This window comes from Arvicanthis niloticus, chromosome X, assembly GCF_011762505.2.
Source record: "Arvicanthis niloticus isolate mArvNil1 chromosome X, mArvNil1.pat.X, whole genome shotgun sequence".
NCBI lineage: Eukaryota > Metazoa > Chordata > Mammalia > Rodentia > Muridae > Arvicanthis > Arvicanthis niloticus.
This window is the reverse complement of record NC_047679.1, coordinates 841,903-860,327: the sequence shown is the minus strand read 5'-3', so window position 1 is coordinate 860,327 and position 18,425 is coordinate 841,903. Positions and strand designations below refer to the sequence as shown.

At 44.0% G+C, this 18,425-nt stretch overlaps 2 protein-coding genes across 6 annotated transcripts in view; one reads left to right on the top strand and one right to left on the bottom strand.

Annotated features, from left to right (window-relative positions):
- Nucleotides 1-214: 214 nt before the first annotated feature.
- Ndufb11 (NADH:ubiquinone oxidoreductase subunit B11) lies at nt 215-2,222 on the bottom strand. Its single transcript, XM_034484775.2, has 3 exons — nt 1,927-2,222; nt 599-729; nt 215-428 (listed from the first exon to the last, which is right to left on the bottom strand). The coding sequence occupies exons 1-3, from the start codon at nt 2,125-2,127 to the stop codon at nt 305-307; spliced, it is 456 nt and encodes a 151-aa protein (XP_034340666.1). The 5' UTR covers nt 2,128-2,222; the 3' UTR covers nt 215-304.
- Nucleotides 2,223-2,681: 459 nt separating this feature from the next.
- Rbm10 (RNA binding motif protein 10) overlaps nt 2,682-18,425 on the top strand; it is a 28,421-nt gene continuing 12,677 nt past the window's right edge. For 2 of the 5 annotated variants that reach the window (XM_034484773.2, XM_034484772.2), the window contains exons 1-3: nt 2,704-2,925; nt 5,052-5,192; nt 16,045-16,228. In XM_034484773.2, coding sequence (XP_034340664.1) covers nt 5,176-5,192; nt 16,045-16,228 — 201 coding nt within the window. In that variant the 5' untranslated portion in view covers nt 2,704-2,925; nt 5,052-5,175. Of the gene's footprint in view, nt 2,926-5,051; nt 5,193-16,044; nt 16,229-17,753; nt 17,991-18,425 lie in introns of those variants that run through there. The other 3 variants (XM_034484771.2, XM_034484770.2, XM_076918329.1) reach the window with 3 other exon arrangements.

Genomic DNA, 18,425 nt, shown 5'->3' with positions numbered 1-18,425 from the left:
TACAGACCAGATGTGCTTCTCATGACTTCAGCCCTAGCTACTAGCAGCCACATACCCTTGCTACGCAGTCTACAGGGCCATGGAATACAGTACTAAGCCACCAAACCTTAGTGTTACACAGCAATAGACAAGAAAGCGAACAGTGGCCCTTGAAAGCTTGTCACACACTCTGTAATATAACCTTTTCCATAACAAAAGCAACAGTAACCAGTCATACTTTCAATTCCTTTAATAAGTTGTCCTGAGGAACCAGGAATATAACAGGCAGGGGGTGGACGAGTGATGCTTCTTAAGTCCTGCTCAATCAGTCATCTTCTGGTAACTGGATCTTACTGGGATCAAAGTAGTTGGATTCCATGATGGGGAGGCCGTTGACTTCTCGGTATTTCACAAGTCTCTCAGCTTCTCGTCGGGCCCACCCTTGCATCCTAGAAGCATTAACAATTGTGAAATAGTGAGGGAACCTCACTAGATACCAGTTCCCCACCTCAGCACCTTATCCCTCACCAGTACAGGGCAAAGATTCTGGCCAGAGACTCCTCCAACCTCTACCTTTGCCTCTGTCCCTTCCCATTCAACTCTTGGGAAACCCCTATACCTGTAATCAGGCAAATAAGCCACAAAGGTGGTACCAAAGACCAGGACAATGGAAAAACCGAAGAAGAAGACAGCTCTCATATTCCAGACGTCCACTACAGGGTCACTGTCATAACCATGAAAGTCAGGGTTCTGAGGAGAAGGAGAGGTCCATGAGGGCTTCCTGCCGATCCATAAAGCTATATTCTGGCCTTTCATGACCTGGTCTCTAATCTGCCCTTTAATCTCTAACCAATCTCTTATCCCTCATTAAAATCCTTTCTCTACTTTTATGATACACGAAGTTCCTTCCCACCACAGGGCTTTGACATTTGATACTCTCTCGGCCTAAAAAGCTATCCTTCCAATCACCACTGAATCCATCACCATCTCCTCATCCAAGATTTTGACTTTATTTCCAAAAGAATAATTGGCCTTACCTCTGTGTTTGGGAGTACTCACCCTGTCTGTTAAGCTTCACCCTATTTATAAAGGTTAAAAATGTTTGGATATTGGCAATTTCCTATGGGTTCCCTTATTCTACAGCACCCTATATACTTAAGATCCTCAACCAGAGGTTAGTGTTGATGTAGTATTTTATCATATCCCCAGTAAAGTGGAAATGGCAATAATAAACACCTAATTCTGAGTACTTCTGAAGTGGCAAGAGCCATTCTGACTCATTTAATCATGAAGCAAGTGGATTCTTTTTTTTTTAAAAGCTGTCCTATTACTTTTCTCACTTTACAAAGAAACTGAGGCACCAGGAGATTAAACTACTTGTCCAAGGTCAAGCAAGTGAATAATTTCCAACCCAGGACGTCTGACTCCAGAGTCTCTTGCTATTCATAAAGCACAGGAATTCAGTCCTGAATTCAAATATCAGCTCCACTACCTACTCAAGCTGTGATCTTGGGCTAGCAATTTTACGCTTCAGTATCCTCATCCATGTTATTGTAACAGTTACAGTATCCACTTCTGTAACAGTTATAGTGCCTACTTCAAAATCATGCTACTTTACATGACTTAATAGATACAAAGTGTCTAGCTCGGCCTGGCATCGCGCAAGTGTCACCTTAGAATATTATGTTTCTAACATGCTTTGGGTGTTGCCCACTTTTAGTGTGATTTCTGTCTACAAATAAAGCAAATCTCGGTTCGAATCCTAGGCCGAAAATATCAAAACAACAACAACAACAACAAAAGAGGAAAACAAGCTAGGCAAAATTCCTGAATATTTGAAGATCTAGTCCACTGCGCAAGCCTCGGGCCGGACAGTGTCCGCTTCGACACTGGTTTGACTGTTCCAGATTGGCCCCTACGATGTCCCGTTTTCCCCCTCCCTCTCACCTTCTCGTAGACGTTTTCATCCTCGGGTTCTGGGTCCTCCTGCCACAGCATGGTCGGTTCTCGTTGCCGCTTTCGCTCCACACCGGACGGGGCGATTACAGCCTTGGAGGATTCCCAGCGAACGCGGGCAGCTGGAAGTCCACGTACAGCCGCCGCTGCTGACAGGCGGCGAGCATACAAGCTTAACAGCCGAGCCGCCATGACGGCTTGTACTGCGGAGTCGGGTGGAGGGGGCAGCGGGTAGAGGGAGGGAGACGGAAATACGAAGTACGCAGCTGCCGTTGATCCCAGCGCGATTTTTATCGCTCCGCCCTTACCTCGCTAAATAGATCCCTGGCCTAAGTTTGTTTTCGAGTGTGGCAAGGTGTGACTCTATTTTACCTCCCATGCCGTGTTGCTACCGAATCAATTTGATCATTTCTATTTGGCTGGGAGAAATTTGTTTTTGAGAGGTTTGCTAATTTTCTTCGTAAGAAGAAAGCGGTGACATCTAGATGGCCCTGTAGGGAAAGAGGTGGAGCTTCTGCTTGTCTTTCAACTTCAAAGGACAGCAAGCTTCTAAAAAGCGGGCATCACAGGGGTAGCCAATAGCTACTCTTTTTTTCTGGACTCCTGGGCCGTTCTCACGGGGAATGGGGAGGTAGCATATGCTTGCCAATCAGAGAATGCCAGGGCCAGCCCATGGTGACCGGCAACCAATCGTCAAGGCCGGCCAGAGCGCGCTCCCTTAGTAGGTGGATGGTGGTCGGAGCGCCGGCTCTCTTCTCGTCGCCATTTTGTGTTGGTGACTGTGGCCGGCTGGGAGGAGGCGGCACTGAGTTTTCCTTGGGAGGGCAACGCATCGGGCGCGTCTCCCCTCCCCCTTTCATCTCTTTTGCCCCTAATCTTGGACTTGGTAGTTGCATGCATTGGCTCCTGTTGAGCTAACAGTTCCGAAGGAGGTGTTGGCGGGCGGAGGTGATGCCTGGGAGCCCTCCCTTGACAGCCAGGGCCGAGAAGGTAAGCGGGTCGTGGGGATCGAGGTAAAGGAGCTGGGCGCGTGGGACGGGGAGAGGGCTGGTGTGCATAGAAGAGGCGCGGGGACGGACTGTACACTCGGGAGTTCGCACAGAGCTGAGGGATGCCCACGCAGCCTGCACCTGAGACGGGGTATGGTCCCCCCCACCCCAGCTTTTTCTTATGAAAGCAAAAGCGCGTGCGCGATTAGGACGCGGGATGGGTGCACGCGGGTTGGGGGAAGGGAGGGACAGATGGGAGTGGGGTACCGTGACTTACTGTATTTGCCCACCGAACTTTTAGTTTTTGGAACGTGCGTGTTGGCGACTTTGCGGGGGTGTTCTCAGAGCAGGGGTGTGCTGACTGCCCTGTGTTTCTTAACTATCCTCAGGGAAATACTCTGGCTGCGGCCTCTATTCATTTATGTGCTGGGGATGGCGGTGGCGAGCGCGAAGAAAGAAAGTGACTATGATTTTTCTCCTTGGGGTCTGTGTCTTACCTCTGATCCTAATCAGGAAGCAGTCTTGTTACTGATCGACCCCAACCTAGTTAGTTTGGGGCGGGGGTTCAGAGAATATATATCCGGCTTTTCTTCTTTTGGGAGTTGTGACTGTGACACTGACGTCTATATGTTAAAAGGGAAATCCGTTTCATTGTGTCTCTTATAGATATCCTGTGATCTTGGCCCTTGGGTTTTTGGGACCTTGTCTGTAACTTTGTTTCTTCTTTGTGCTTTGTGGGCGACAGTGTTACACTCATTCTTTTACCACTGAGCATTTTGTGTCAGGCTCTCAGACACAAAATGACTGGGGTTCCTGGTTGTGATTCTTTTCCCTATCTGGGAGAAGTTAACTGGTCCAGTGGCTTGAGGTGGAAGAAAAAATAGGTATGTGTGTACTTAGAGGAAAGGTGTGGTGGCAACCTACCGGAACTTTATTTTGGTTCCTGTACAGTGGGTAGCAGCTAAAGATTCAGGGATAATTCTGATCTCTGGTTGGGTCATGTCATTCTCAGGTTTTGTAATTCTCATGGCAGTCTTAAAAGTTAGATGAAGTAGCTGCTCCCTTTCACTCAGTACAACAAGATGTTTTGGAACCACTTGGCAAAGAGGCCCCTTTTGCCTCTGGAAAGCTTAGCCTAAGATCTCTGGGGAGAGATCCACCTGGGGACCTGGCTGCACATTAGTACTGAACTACTTGTTCTGTTGAGGATCAGAGCTGTGTTGGCCAAAAGTCCAGGGGGGTGGCAGCTGTCTTATTGCCAAGCTAGCCCCCCCCCAAGCCTTTCAGGGTTTCTGACAACCTTGTCCGGTATCGTTGGCATCTTGTTGGGATGTTGAAATAATACCTTGGCCAATGGGAAGGAGGCTGCCATTCCTTCTGTTGGGAAGTCTTTTGCTACTGTTTTGTCTTTTGATGTTTTTTTTTTTTCTTTTTAAGATTTATTTTATTTATATGAGTACACTGTAGTTGCTTCAGACACGCACCAGAAGAGGGCATCAGATCCCATTACAGATGGTTGTGAGCCACCATGTGGTTGCTGGGAATTGAACTCAGGACCTCTGGAAGAACAGTCAATGCTCTAAACCGCTGAGCCATCTCTCCAGCCCATGTTTTGGTGTTTTTGCTAGTAGTTTTTGGGATGCTGGGGATGGGACCTCAGGGCCTTGAACATGCTGAGCAAGTGTCCTACCCTTCAACTATTCTCCATCCAATTATTGTGAAAGTCTTATTTCTGTGACTAATGTGCGTAATCTAGACAAATCATTCAGCACTTGGCCTTCCCTTCCCAGTAACCAACCATGGGCTTACAGTTGTCTACCAGTCTAAGAATGCAAAGCCTTGGTCGTATAGCCAGTGGTCGTGCCAAATCTCTATGAGAAATCTTTGTTTGATGAGGGCTTTGCTGTTTTCTAGGGTAGTGGAGTCTTGCCTCATGCTTAAGGGGAAAGGAAAGGAGAGAGCCAAGTAGAGGTTGTCTTCCTGAACTGCTGCGCAGGAGCAGAAGGAAGTGGAAAACAATGTCCCTGGGCTACAGGACAATAGGGAATCTTGGCAATGTCCATCTCCTCAAGGAGGGCCTCTCTGCTCCAAGTGCCTTGACTCCCTTCTTCCTTCCATTCTCTGCAGAGTCTCTGCAGGAGGTATCACCCAGACTGGCAGATCATGCTGGCAGCAGCAGAGGTGGCTGAGAAGTGAACGGAGCCAGCTACTGAGGAGGGGCACCAGCAGCTCCTAAAGATCCTATCAGGACATGGAGTATGAAAGACGGTGAGTTATCCCCTCCCTTCCCTCCCAAACACTATAGGTATATCCCCATGTGAGCGCTGATCTAGGATGATGCTGAAGAGCGCTTCTAGGCAGAAGAAGCAGCACAGCAAAGAAGTAGACTCTTCAGCACATGTGTATCTGTGCTCTGAGAATGCAGAGGTGAATGAGACATAATGACTATAGGTCTCCCCTGTAAGAGACTGTCTTGTTATATGTAGTGTTACATGGAAGACCACATAGTTTCCAGGTGATTACCAAGCACCCTGATGGGTGCCATGACTAGATGTGAGGGTGGCTTTTTGTTGGTATGGATGTGGGGCCAGAGAGTGCTGCCAGGTGTCTACCTCAGTTGCTCCTTCATCTTATTTTTTTGAGACTGGGTCTTTCATTGTATCCAGAGCTCACAGACTTAGCTGTACTGACCCAAGCCTGAGGGAACCTCTTTGCTCTACCTCCTCAGGACTGGGCTTACAGGCATGTGCCACACCTGGTGTTTTTATATGGGTGCTGGGTAATCAAGCTCATGCCCTCACATACCACAAGCAGTTTATTGATTGAGGCATCTTCCAGGCCTGTCTTGGTCTTGAGACAGTTTCTCTTTATAGTCCATACTGGCCAACTTGTGGTTCTGCTGCCTCAGCTTCCTAAGAGCTGGGATGACAGGTGTGTTCTACAACACCCAGTTCATACAAACTGCTTTGTTTTTGTTTTGAAATAGATCTTGTTCTATTATCTAAGTTGGTCTCAAAATCCTGGGCTTCATTTTCCCGAGTAGCTGGGAATACAGGTTGTGCCATCTCAGGGCATACATAGTTTTCTTTTTCTCTTCAGCTCTGATTCCAAAAAACCATTTAGCACACTTGGTAAAATTTAGATATTTTGAGTGTAAGTATAAGATCCTTTGGCACTCTGCTAGATTTCCTGCCCCAGGTGATTCTGAAGTAAGTGATTTATCTACCATATTTTAAGAAAGCCCAGGAAGGCAAACCGAACTCTTATAGAAAAGTCTTAATAAATTTGCTGGACATGGTAGTATGTACCTGTAATCCTGGCACCTGAGGTGGTGGAAGCAGAAGGATCAGGAATTCAAAGTCAACTTGTGCTACTTGAGATCTCGTCTTGAAAAAAAGTCAATAAATTTATGAAACCTTGGAGAGAAAGCCAATTTGGAAATGCTCCAAGATGAGATACTAGGGGTTGAACCTAGGGTCTTGCACCACTCAAGCAAGTGCCGTACCCTTTAAGCAAGTGCTGTGCTATTTTATACCTTTACATTTTATTCTGAGATAGACTCCAAATTTTCCAATCTGTAGCCCAGACCAGATTTGTAGGCATGACCTTGCAACTGTCCTATGTCAGTCTCTTGAGTATCTAGGTTTACAGGCCTATCTATACCACTAGACCCAGATTATAAATGCCATTTTACTTAATGTGTACGAATGTTTGGCTGCATGAATGTCTTTGCATCATCCAAGTTACTGATATCTACCATTGGATCCCCTGGAACTGGACTTATGGATAGTTTTGAGTGAGCTACCATGTAGGTGCTGGAAATCAAACCTGTTCTCTGGAAGAGCAGTCAAGTGCTCTTAACTGCTGAGCCATCTCTCCAACCATATTTACTTATTTTCGAGATAGGGTTTCATTATGTAGTCTATATCTGCCTGGAAATCATTGCAACTCTTCCACCCTGCCTCATCCTTCCAGGTATGGGACTAGCATATGTTACCATGGCTGGCATTGACCTCCTTTTAAAACTGTCTTTTTAAAGGCAGTTAGTGACTGGATATATACTCAGTGGTAGAACTCTCTCTTAGCATGTGTGAAGTGTTAGGTTCAATACAGTACTCCCTTATGGAAAGATTGATTTGATTTTAGACCATAATCACTACAGGTAATGTGTGATTGAGCTTCAAGTAGTTATGCTTTGGAATTTGTTGTCAAATAAAGACATTGGCTTTTGTTTGGTTGGTTTTTTTGAGGTTTTTGTTTGTTTTGAAATGATAAATGCATAGGTTTAAGTTAATCACAATTTCCAGTTCTACAAAGGTCTCATCACAGGTCATCACAGGGTCTCCTCTTACCATGTTTATTTTTTTTTTCATTTATTCCCAGTTTCCACCTCTGTAGGCAGCTCTGTTGTGTTTAATTTGTATCATTTTAAATAGTGTTGTCTCAAGTATCTGTTTTCAGTTCTCATAAACAACAAAGTGCTACAGTCTTTCTTTTGCTTCCTGAACTCCATATTACGCTGCACTGCATATTTTAGGTGTCTCTATTGCCATTTAAATATTAATGTTTCATCTCTTAACTGTTGCCAAGGGTACCATGAGCTATGTCTGTTATGTTTTACTAATAGTATGTGACTACCAAGGATAGATAATGCTATTTTTGTTAATTGTTGAGACAGGATCTCACACTATAATTCATGCTGGCCTGAAACTCACCATAGCCTATACTGACCTGAGTCTTGTGGCAATTTTCCTGCTTTAGCCTCCTCATTACCTGTTTTTAACAAGTCCTTAACTTTCTTGCCTCCTTGCCCTTTTTTTTTTCTTTTTGAGATAGTCTCACTATAATCCTCTCACTGTCATGGAACTCGTTATGTAAACCAGGCTGGCCTCGAACTCAAGACATCCACCTCTCAAGTGCTGAGATTAAAGGCATGTGCCTCCATGGCCAGCTCTGCCTGGATTTGTGTTTTGTAGGATCTTTTCTTTTTCCTATCCAGAATCACAGAGTTTCACCATACAGTCTTACCTTTTGCATTCACATCTTCAGTTCACTTAGAGTCCAGTTTTGAATATGGCATAAGAGAGGTTTTATGTTTTTCCCTTCTCATACTGGGCAATTTGCTGAGTACCGTCTCCTAAGTAGTAGTTTATTCTTGCTCAAGTTCCCTCCTTTACTTAGTCTTATACTATAACCTTATTGTTTTCGTTACTGTGGATTAATACATGGTCTTAATAGCTCCCTGTTTGTTCTTAGTTTTTAAAGTTGATGTAACCATTTATGGAGATTAATTACATGTAAAAATCTGAATCAAGGGCTTAGTGGAGACAGCATTTGCTTAGTATGTGTGAGCCCTAGGTTTTTTTTTTTTTAACAGTTATTTATTTATTATATATAAGTACACTGTAGCTGTCTTCAGACACACCAGAAGGGGGCATCAGATCTCATTATAGGTGTAAGTGTCTCTGTGATTTGTTGGCTTGGAGTCCTTCAGGTAAATATGCAGCAACAATAAAGCTGGACCTCAGGAGAGATCTATTTTTAGTTTTGTGAAGAGTCTCCATGCAGAGTTACATTGTAGCTGGAATAGTTTACATTCCCAGACACAATTTAGGAAGGCTTCCTGTTGTCCATGTTGTCACCAGCATTGTTGTTATTTTAAAACTGCTAAGTTTAGTTAGTAATTGTATTAGTTTGGTTATTTGTATCTGTGTTGTGTTTATCTGGCATTGGGTCAAGGAGGCCTCATGGTATAATTTAGGCATCTTTTGCTGTTTTGCAGAAACTTGTAGAAAAATCACTGTTGTGGCAGTGCATGCCTTTAATTCTAGCACTTCTGAGGCAGAGGCAGGCAGGCAGATCTCTGAATTCAAGGCCAGCTGGTCGAAATAGCAAGTTCCAGGCCAGCCCCAGTTAAATGATAAGATCTTATCTTTAAAAAAGTTACAGGGCTGTAGAGATGGCTGGTGTTCTGGCTGTTCTCTGGGAGGATCGTTGTTCAATTCCCAGCACCTACATGAGAACTCACAACTGTCTGGGATTTGACAAGCTCACCCAGACATGAATGCACACCAAAAAAAAAAAAAAAAAAAAAAAACCACCAATGCACAGAAAATAAAATAAAATAAATTATTAGTAGTATTAATATTAGTATTTGGTTTTTCGAGGCAGGGTTTCTCTGTGTAACTCTGGCTGTCCTGGAACTCACTCTGTAGACCAGGCTGGCCTCGAACTCAGAAATCCACCTGCCTCTGCCTCCCAAGTGCTGGGATTAAAGGCATACACCACCACTGCCTGGCATAAATTATTTTTTAAAAAGTTATTCTAATCTTAAAACTTAGTACAACTTACTTTCAAAGGCATCTATGGTCCTTGTTTGTTTTTGCAGTTCTCGGGAGAGAACCTGGAGAGCTCTACCACTTACTGTGCTCTAGCCTTTGGTGCATGTTTACATGTGTACATGTGCAATTGTATGTGCTGATTCATATGTGTGCACGTATAAGCAAGAGGTCAACTGTGAACATTGTTTCTCAGGAACTTCCTACATTGTTTTTCTTAATGTTTTCTTAATAATATGCACCTGCGCACACATGTGCCATGACATACAGGTAAAGGTCTAGAAACAACTTGCAGGAATCTGTTCTCTCCTACCACATGGGTTCTGGAGATTGAACTCAGGTTGTCCAGCTTGGTGGCAGGTGCATTTACTTTTTTTTTTTTGGTTGGTTGGTTATTGTAGGTTGTTTGGTTTGTTCATTTGTTGAGGCAGGGCCTCTCTCCACATAGCTCTGGCTGTCTTGGAACTCACTATGTAGACCAGGTTGGCCTCAACTCACAGATGGACCTGCCTCTGCCACCACACCCAGCAGGTAGCAATGAGATATAGGGATCCTTTTATATCTGCCTCACCTGCCTGGCTTGTTATCAAACACAGGTCCTTAATGCTTATTCAGCAAGCACTTTACTGACTGGGTTCTTTCCTCAACTACACACATCATAGGCATGCACCATGCCTGGCTGATTTTTTTTGTTTTTTGTTTTTTCAGTATTTTATTATGAAAAATTGAGCATATAGCAAGTTGAAAGAATTTTACAGTCAGTACCTCTCTATCAACTAGGTTCTGTCATTTGTTACACTGACTGATCACATGCCTATTTCCAAGTTCACATTTTTTTTACATGTTAGCTATTTATAACTTTAACAAAGTCATATAGACCCGTTGGGGTTTGTTGTTGTGATGTTTTGATTTTCATTTTACAACTTCTGGGTTTGGTCTCTTTTTCAAAAACAGTTAATGTGTATCAGTGTTTTAGCTGAGTACATGTCTTTCCACCATGTATGTGCCTGGTACCTGCAGAGGCTAGAAGTGGGCATAAGATCCCCTGGAATTAGAGTTACAAATGGTTATGACCCTCCATTTAGTAGGTCCTCTGAAAGGGCAGCAAGTGCTATTAACTGCTCAGCCATTTCTTTAGCTCTCAAGGATTTGGTATCATTTTATTACTGTTTCTTTTTTTTTTTTTTGATTTTTGAAGCAGAGTCTCTATAGCTGTGGCTGTCCTGGTCTCTATGTAGACCACCCTTACAGAGGTTCCACCACCACCACTTGGCAAACAGACTTTTTTAAATCTTCTGTGTTAAAAATGTCCTGGCTTGGGGCTAGCCGAGGAACTATTGATAGTTAATGGCTTCTTGAGAAGGGAGGGTCTGTTTTTTATAAAGATGTGGCCTCTGATAGGTTGACCACTCTCCTCCAGTGGATGGACCTGCACCTATAAGTATATAGGCAGTACAAATTAGAATCAGTGGGCTATTTAAACAACAAAACAAGAGGACATGAAATTGGGAGGGGTTGGGTGGATCTGGGAGGAGTTAGAGAGAAGTGGAAGATGAATATGATCAAAGTGCATTGTGTGTATGTATGAATTTTTTTTTTTTTTTGGTTTTTTGAGACAGGGTTTCTCTGTGTAGTCCTGGCTGTCCTGGGACTCACTCTGTAGACCAGGCTGGCCTCCAACTCAGAAATCCACCTGCCTCTGCCTCCCAAGCGCTGGGATTAAAGGTGTGCGCCACCACCGCCCGGCGAAATTATTTTTTAAAAACCACAAAAGTATTATATTAGCAAAAGGCTCTGCCACAGTTCTTTCTTATTGAAGGCCAGGCATGATGGCATATACCTTTAGTTCTAGCACTTAGGAGGCACAGGTAGGTAAATCTCTGAGTTTGAGGCCGGCCTGGTTGGCATAGTGAATTCCAGGTCAGGTAAGACCCTGTCTCAAAAGAAGAAAAACAAAGGAAGTGGTGAGTGGGGGAGGGTAGAAACACTCCAAATAGGATAGATATTTCTTCTCAGGAAACAGCTTAATTCTCTTGAGTGTGATATGGTTTTAGTAACTTTTCTCTAAATTAAATGGTAGGGTCTGGAGAAAAGAAATAATAGAATTTTTTTTGAGATAGAGTCTCCAGCCCAGGATGGCCTTGAACTCCCTATGTAGCCAAGGATCATCTGGTGGTCTGCCTCTGCCTCCCAATTGCTGAGCTTACAGGCAAGTACCACCATGCCTGGTTCTTCCGCAGGGATCAAACTGAGGGCTTCATACATGTACACAAGTGCTCTACCAACTGAGCTACATTCCGTAACCCCTGAAAACTTATGTGGGTAAGAAAAATGAAAAGATAATCACCTTAACCACACGATGAAAGTCAACATCACCAGAGATAAGTCATGCTACTGCTACTTGATAATCAGAAGAACTTCTCACTTTTGTTATTGCTTCTCAACAAAAGAAACCCCAAAGCTTTAAGTCTAATTAAAATCAAACAAAATCACTACAGTTCTTTTTTTTTTTTTTTTTTTTTTTTTTTTTTTTGGTTTTTCGAGACAGGGTTTCTCTGTGTAGCTCTGGCTGTCCTGGACCTCACTCTGTAGACCAGGCTAGCCTCGAACTCAGAAATCCGCCTGCCTCTGCCTCCCGAGTGCTGGGATTAAAGGCGTGCGCCACCACCGCCCGGCTACAGTTCTTAAAAAGAGAAAAATAACTATAAAGAGAAATTTCTATATATTAAAAACACAGGCTAGGTGTTGATGGTGGTACATGCCTTGAATACCAGCACTTGGGAGGCGGAGGCAGACAGAGCTCTGAGTTTGAGGACAGCTATGGGGACACAGAGAAATCTTGTCTCAAAAAAAAAAACAAAACAAAACCAAACAAAAGAACCTTTCACAGGCCAGAGATGACTTTGACATCCTTCAAGCAAGACATACTTCAGATGTCTCAATGATTAAGAACACTTCCTGCTTTTCTAGAGGTCCTGAGTTCAGTTCCTAGCACCCATGTTGGGTGGCTCACAACCACCTTTAATACCAGCTATAGGAAAATCTGATGCTTCTGGCCTCCACCAGCAACTACACTCATATGTACATGTGTATGCACACACACTTTAAAACTATTAATAAAAATAAATTTTACAAGATGACATACTGGTATGAGAAAATTGGTGAAATCCCAGTAAAACCTGTTACTTAGTTGACTTAGGGCCATGGTTCTCTGAGTATTAGGGGAAACTGGGCAGAGGGATATACAGGGGTTCTTTTATCTTTGAACTTCCCTGTAAATCAAAACATACTTCAAAGTAAGTTTAACTTTATCAAGATTAGAAACTTCCAGATCAATGGACATTTAAGATGAAAAGAAACTCCCCAGAATGGGAGAACATATCTATTCGTATCTGGTAAGGGATTCTTATCTAGAACATGTGAAGTACTTTTATAGCAAGAAAACAAAACATCCCAACTCAAAAGTGGTAAGGGCTAAACCACTGAGCTATGTCCTTAGACCTTTAGTTATTAAATTCCCAGGGCTGGCCTTAAATTTTTGATCCTCCTGTTTCAGCATTCTTGAATGCTATGATTATAGGTATGAATCACTGGGTTATGTTTTCTTTCTCTTATATTTATTTACTTGTTTCTTTGAAATTTTTTGTTGAGTCTTGGTCTACCTCTGTACTTGATAATGGCCTCAGTGCCAGGTGGCGCACGCCTTTAATCCCAGCACTTGGGAGGCAGAGGCAGGTGGATTTCTGAGTTCGAGGCCAGCCTGGTCTACAGAGTGAGTTCCAGGACAGCCAGGGCTACACAGAGAAACCCTGTCTACCCACCTACCTTCTTGTAGATTCTGGGGATTGAACTCATATTGTTGGGCTTACATTAGTGGGCAGTAAGCACCTTTACCTGCTAAGCCATCTCTCCCTACTCTACCTCACCCCCTGTGTTTTTTTTTAAACATAGCCCAAGCTGGCATCAAAATTAGGATCCTCCTGCTTTAACCTCCTAGACGCTGGGATTATAGGCATGTGACACTACATCTGGCCCTTGAACTCTTTCTATTACGGTTTAATTTCTTTCATTTACATCTTTGATCCAAGCTGGCATGGTAGTCCATGCTCATAATCCCAGAATTTAAGAGGCATAAAAAGGATCCTGTGTTTCAATCTAGTCTTAGCTACATAGTGAGTTCAAGGTCAGCCTGATATAAATACCAAAAAAACTGTAGAGAAAAAGTAAATAATCAGGTTGTGGTGGCTCATGTTTTTAATCCCAGCACTCAGGAGGCAGAGGCAGTCAGATCTCTGAGATCAAGGCCAGCCTGGTCTATAGAATGAGTTCTAGACAGCCAGGGCTATACACAGAAGCCCTGTGTCAAAAAAAAAAAAAAAAAAAAAAAACCAAAACAAACAAAAAGAGATAAATAAGTATGTAAGTAAGTAAAATATTCATATATGTTAAGACTACTCATAGGATCTTACACGTGCATAGATAGTTAATTATTTAAAGATTACATTTCTGTGTATACGTTTGCATGTGTCCATACAAATTCCAAAGGAGCTGAAGTTATAGGGTATTGTGAGCCACTGTGTGGGTGATGAGAATAAAACTAGGATCCTGTGGAAGAGCAGTCAGTGCTCTTAAGTGCTGAACCATCTCTTTAGCCCAATATTTAATCTTTTAGATGTAATCATAGGTAATTGTCTTCCTGTTTTCCAAATAATGGTTATTTGAATATAAGCAAAATGTGTATTTTGTATATTAATTTTATAGCCAGAATCTTTATTAAATTTATTTGTATGTGTCTTTGTGAGTATATGCTTACATGTGTGCATGTACCCCTGGAAGCCAGAAGTGGGTATCACATCTACTGCAGCCAGAATTACTTGTATCTGAGCCGACTGACATGGATGCAGGGAATCAAACTTGAGTCCTCTAGAAGAGCAGAAAGTACTCTTAACCTCTGAGGCATCTCTCTAGCCCCTGATGTTTTTGTTTTTAATCATCAGTGTCACTGTTAGTATTTGGGGGGTATTGAAGTTAGAACTCAGACACTGAATGTGTTGTCATTGAACTATATACCTTCAGCTCCTGGTTTATTACTTGTAATCTTTCTTTTCTTTTAACATGATTCATTTAGGCTTTGAAGGGTTATTCTCATTGGCCACAAATAATGATGATTTTTTTTTTACCTTTACAGGTTTGTTTGGTTTGGATTTGGTTTTTGGCTTTTCAAGACAGTTTCTCTTGTTGCACTGGTCATCCTAGGACTCACCTTTATGGTTCTTAATGCCTTTTCTTTCTTCCCCGTACTTAATTGTTTTAGCTCGTGTCAGAATAATAACAGTCTAAGAATGGTGTCAATAACAGACATTCTCATGTATCACTGTTGATGAGTGCAATCTTGTTGCATTCTTCTAATGGGCCTGATTCTTCTTGCTTGACCATGTTCTTTTTTGCATTTTCATCTCCAATACTAGGCTCTTGAGCTCAACAGCCATAGCAGTGTATTTCTGTTTTAAATGAACATGTATTGGTTCTTTCTTAAATACTTGGTTGGTTGGTTGGTTTTTAAAGGCAGGGTCTCATAGAACCTTGAACTCATTTTGTACCTTGGCTAGCTTTGAATTCCTGACCTTCCTGCCTCCACCTCTCAAGTGCTGTGATAATAGGTATGCACTGCTATACCTGCCATAAAACACTTGCTTACCATCACCCACTGACCCCTGTGTACTATATTAAGCTTTCAGGAATAAGGTGTAGTGAGTCCACCAGGGATGGTTCATCATTTCCTAGAACTCACCTTTAAGTAATTTTAGTTTTTTTGCAACGTAGGAAGAAGAACCCAGTACCTCCACATGAAGGGCCTGTGCACCACCACTCTACTACATCCACAACCCCAATTTTCTTTAGATGTATGTGGTGGGGGAGTCTCACTATGTTGCTTTGGGCTCAAACCTCTTGTCTCAGCACCTTGAGAAACTGAGACTACAGACCTAGTAATTTTTCTCAGTCTGAGATGGAAACCAGCAATTTTCATATAGTAGACAAGCACTCTACTACTGAGTAAGATTAAAAGATTAAAAGATTTATAAGATTAAAAGATTACTATCTTTTAACTCATCAAAGATTTACAAATTAAATCAACTTTGAAGTAATCATTTTATAGTTAACAGAATTTTTTAATTTTAATTTTTTAATTTTGATTATGTGTTTGTGTCTCTGTGTGGGTATATGCATATGAATACAGAAGCCAGAAGACACTGGAGTTGGATTTATAGGCAGTTCCAGTCCAGTCTGACTGCCAAGAACTCAGGTCCTTTACAAGAGCTCCACAGTTGGAGACATTCTAACTGAAGAGCTGCCAGTTCTAGCAAGATAGCTGTATAGTGGGTAGAGTGGTGTGCATAGGGCAGACAGAGATAGATCTGCAGAGATCTTACCCTGTAGGCTTGGTGGGATCTTGATGAACATTTGGGTGTTTTATGTGGTTATTTAGGTGAAATTGCTAAAGCAAATGACATGGTTAGGCCGATTAATTTTATAGTAGAGAGTACTCATGTTTGGGATTTTAGGTGCAGAGACATAGCCTATGTAGAGGTGAAGAATTCAGTCAGGAAGCGACCCCTGATGTGCCTGTGAACCAGGCGGTTAGGAAGGAGTGGAGATAAGTACATTGGCTTTAAGAGCCTGTGGTAGTTAGCCCATGTAGTGAAGTGAGACTTTTCAGAGTCTTAGTCTGGGGAGTGGGACTTTTGGAAAAGATGGTATTCTAATTCTCATCCTTCTTCTAGAGGTGGTCGTGGTGACAGGACTGGCCGCTATGGAGCCACTGATCGCTCACAGGATGATGGTGGAGAGAATCGTAGCCGGGACCATGATTATAGAGACATGGACTACCGTTCATACCCACGAGAGTATGGCAGTCAGGAGGGCAAGCATGAGTATGACGACTCATCTGAAGAGCAAAGTGCAGAGGTGAGGGCAAGGTCAGACCTTGGGGGCAATGCTCCTGAAAGGCCTGTGTGTCTGGCTGCAGCACCAGGTGTAGGCAGCGCTCTGCTCCTGTGCCTTTGGACTACTCAGTTGCTTTGCGTCACCTAGGGGAGGGTCTGTCCCTGCTCCCTTCTCTGAGGGCTCTTCTCCTGAGTTGGGTCTCCCTGGCTTTCACACTGCTTGATTCTGTATTTCTCAGGGCTCCTAGCCACTACTTCTTTCCCTTCTTCCCTGTTGTTCAGTTTTGGCCTTTGGTTCACTGCAAGCTCTATACTGCCTACTCCCACCAATTTAGGGAACTCAAAAGGATCTCTTCCATGGGACCCAGCATCTAGGGTTGGGAGGACAACCTGAGAACACAATTCTCAACCAATCCATACAACTCTGGGAAGCTAACACTGACTGTTTCTGGTCTTGACAAAACCTCTAGACAGAAAGGACCTTTGGGGAAGTCAGTCAGTCCCATGTAGGTAGTTATCTCTAGCCTAAAGGACAAGGCATGATGCTCACTATAAGAGAACCCACATCTGAGGGCTAGAAACACCTTTGCCTTAGGGAACTTGAGTCTGAGAGGGCCAGTTGGAGACCTAATGCAAGCATGTAGGCAAAGAAGATGGAAAGGGCATACTTTTGTAAGCCCAGCCCTGAGGAGACATTATATTTAAACTATCTTCTACCCTCTGGGGTTTTGAGGGACTATTTGAAGATTCCCCTGGTAAACTACTAGCTTTGTTTGGTTAGCCAGGGCTTACAGGCATCCAGGCTTCTCCATTGCCTGCTATTGAGCAGTAGCTCTTAATGTCTCCATGGGTACAGTGGACCTTCTGACTGGACCATTGACAAGTGTGGAATACAGCATCCAGTTGTCTGGACCTGTCCCCTGCAGGTGGGAGGGTGTAGGGTCATGCCTGACCTTCTTAGCATCGACATTAGTAGGTTGGACAACAATTAAGAACTCAGTAACCACACTCTGTTGTGAAGGAAACTGATAGTGAACAGAGGCTTTTCCAGGCCTGAGGACCAAGGACCAAGGGGGAGCCCATGAACTCCTGCTGGCTGCCTCTGACCCATATCTGAAACTATTTCTAAATTGCTGGCTTGGTTCCAGGGCCCAATCTTAAGCTGGGGTCTATAGGAGATATGTGTTTTTCAGTGGCATAGTGAACGATTGTACACATATCAGCCGAGCTGGCAAAAGAAGACATTGAAGGCCAAGTCTAGTTTGCTGACCCTGGGCTAGTTTATCTCAGGGAGGTTTAAGCAGTGTTTTTGTCGGCCTGCTTTTGGGAGTTCCTCCTCCACACCAATACTGCCTTTCCTTAAAGGCAGCTCCTAAAAGTATCCTGTGGAACATTTGCAGCCTTAAAAAGCCTGAGCCTTTAACCGGAGCCCGCCTGCCCACCCCTGGCTTTCAGAGCCTGCCTGTCTCAGAGAGCCAGCGGCCAGCCACTAGGCCCACCCAGACTGACTGCCCGTCTGGTGTCTCTCGTCTCATTCTGTCGGCCAGGATTCCTACGAGGCCTCCCCGGGCTCCGAGACTCAGCGTAGGCGGCGGCGGCGGCACAGGCACAGTCCCACTGGCCCGCCAGGCTTCCCCAGAGACGGCGACTATCGGGACCAGGACTATCGGACCGAGCAAGGGGAGGATGAGGAGGAGGAGGAGGAGGAGGAGGAGGAGGAGGAGGAGAAGGCCAGTAACATCGTCATGCTGAGGATGCTGCCACAGGCAGCCACTGAGGATGACGTACGTGCCCCCCCAATGGCCCTGGGCAGGAGGCAAAGCAGGAGGCCAGCTGGGTCTCCTCCAGGACCCTCAGCTTCTCTCCACCCAAACTTTGCCACCAACCACAGCACCTTTCCTCTCTTCTCCCCCACCAGCTCCTGTCCCCCAGCACTATCCATCCTCCAGGATGGCTCCACCAGTTCCTGGTCTGGAAGGAGAAGGCAGCAGACAGGGTGGCTTGGCCCAGGGGCAGTAGCCATGGGTGTCTGGTGCTGGTGGGTGTGAGAGAAAACATTTCTCCTGCACATTCCATTGGCTTTCACCCTTTTTGTATATGTGGATGGAGGGCCAGGCCCAGTGTTGGGTATTCTTGGTGGCAGAAACTCATGAGAGTGAGCTATTAGGGTCCATGGGCTTTTCTGAACTTCCATATATTCCTCCCCTTTTGTCAGCAGT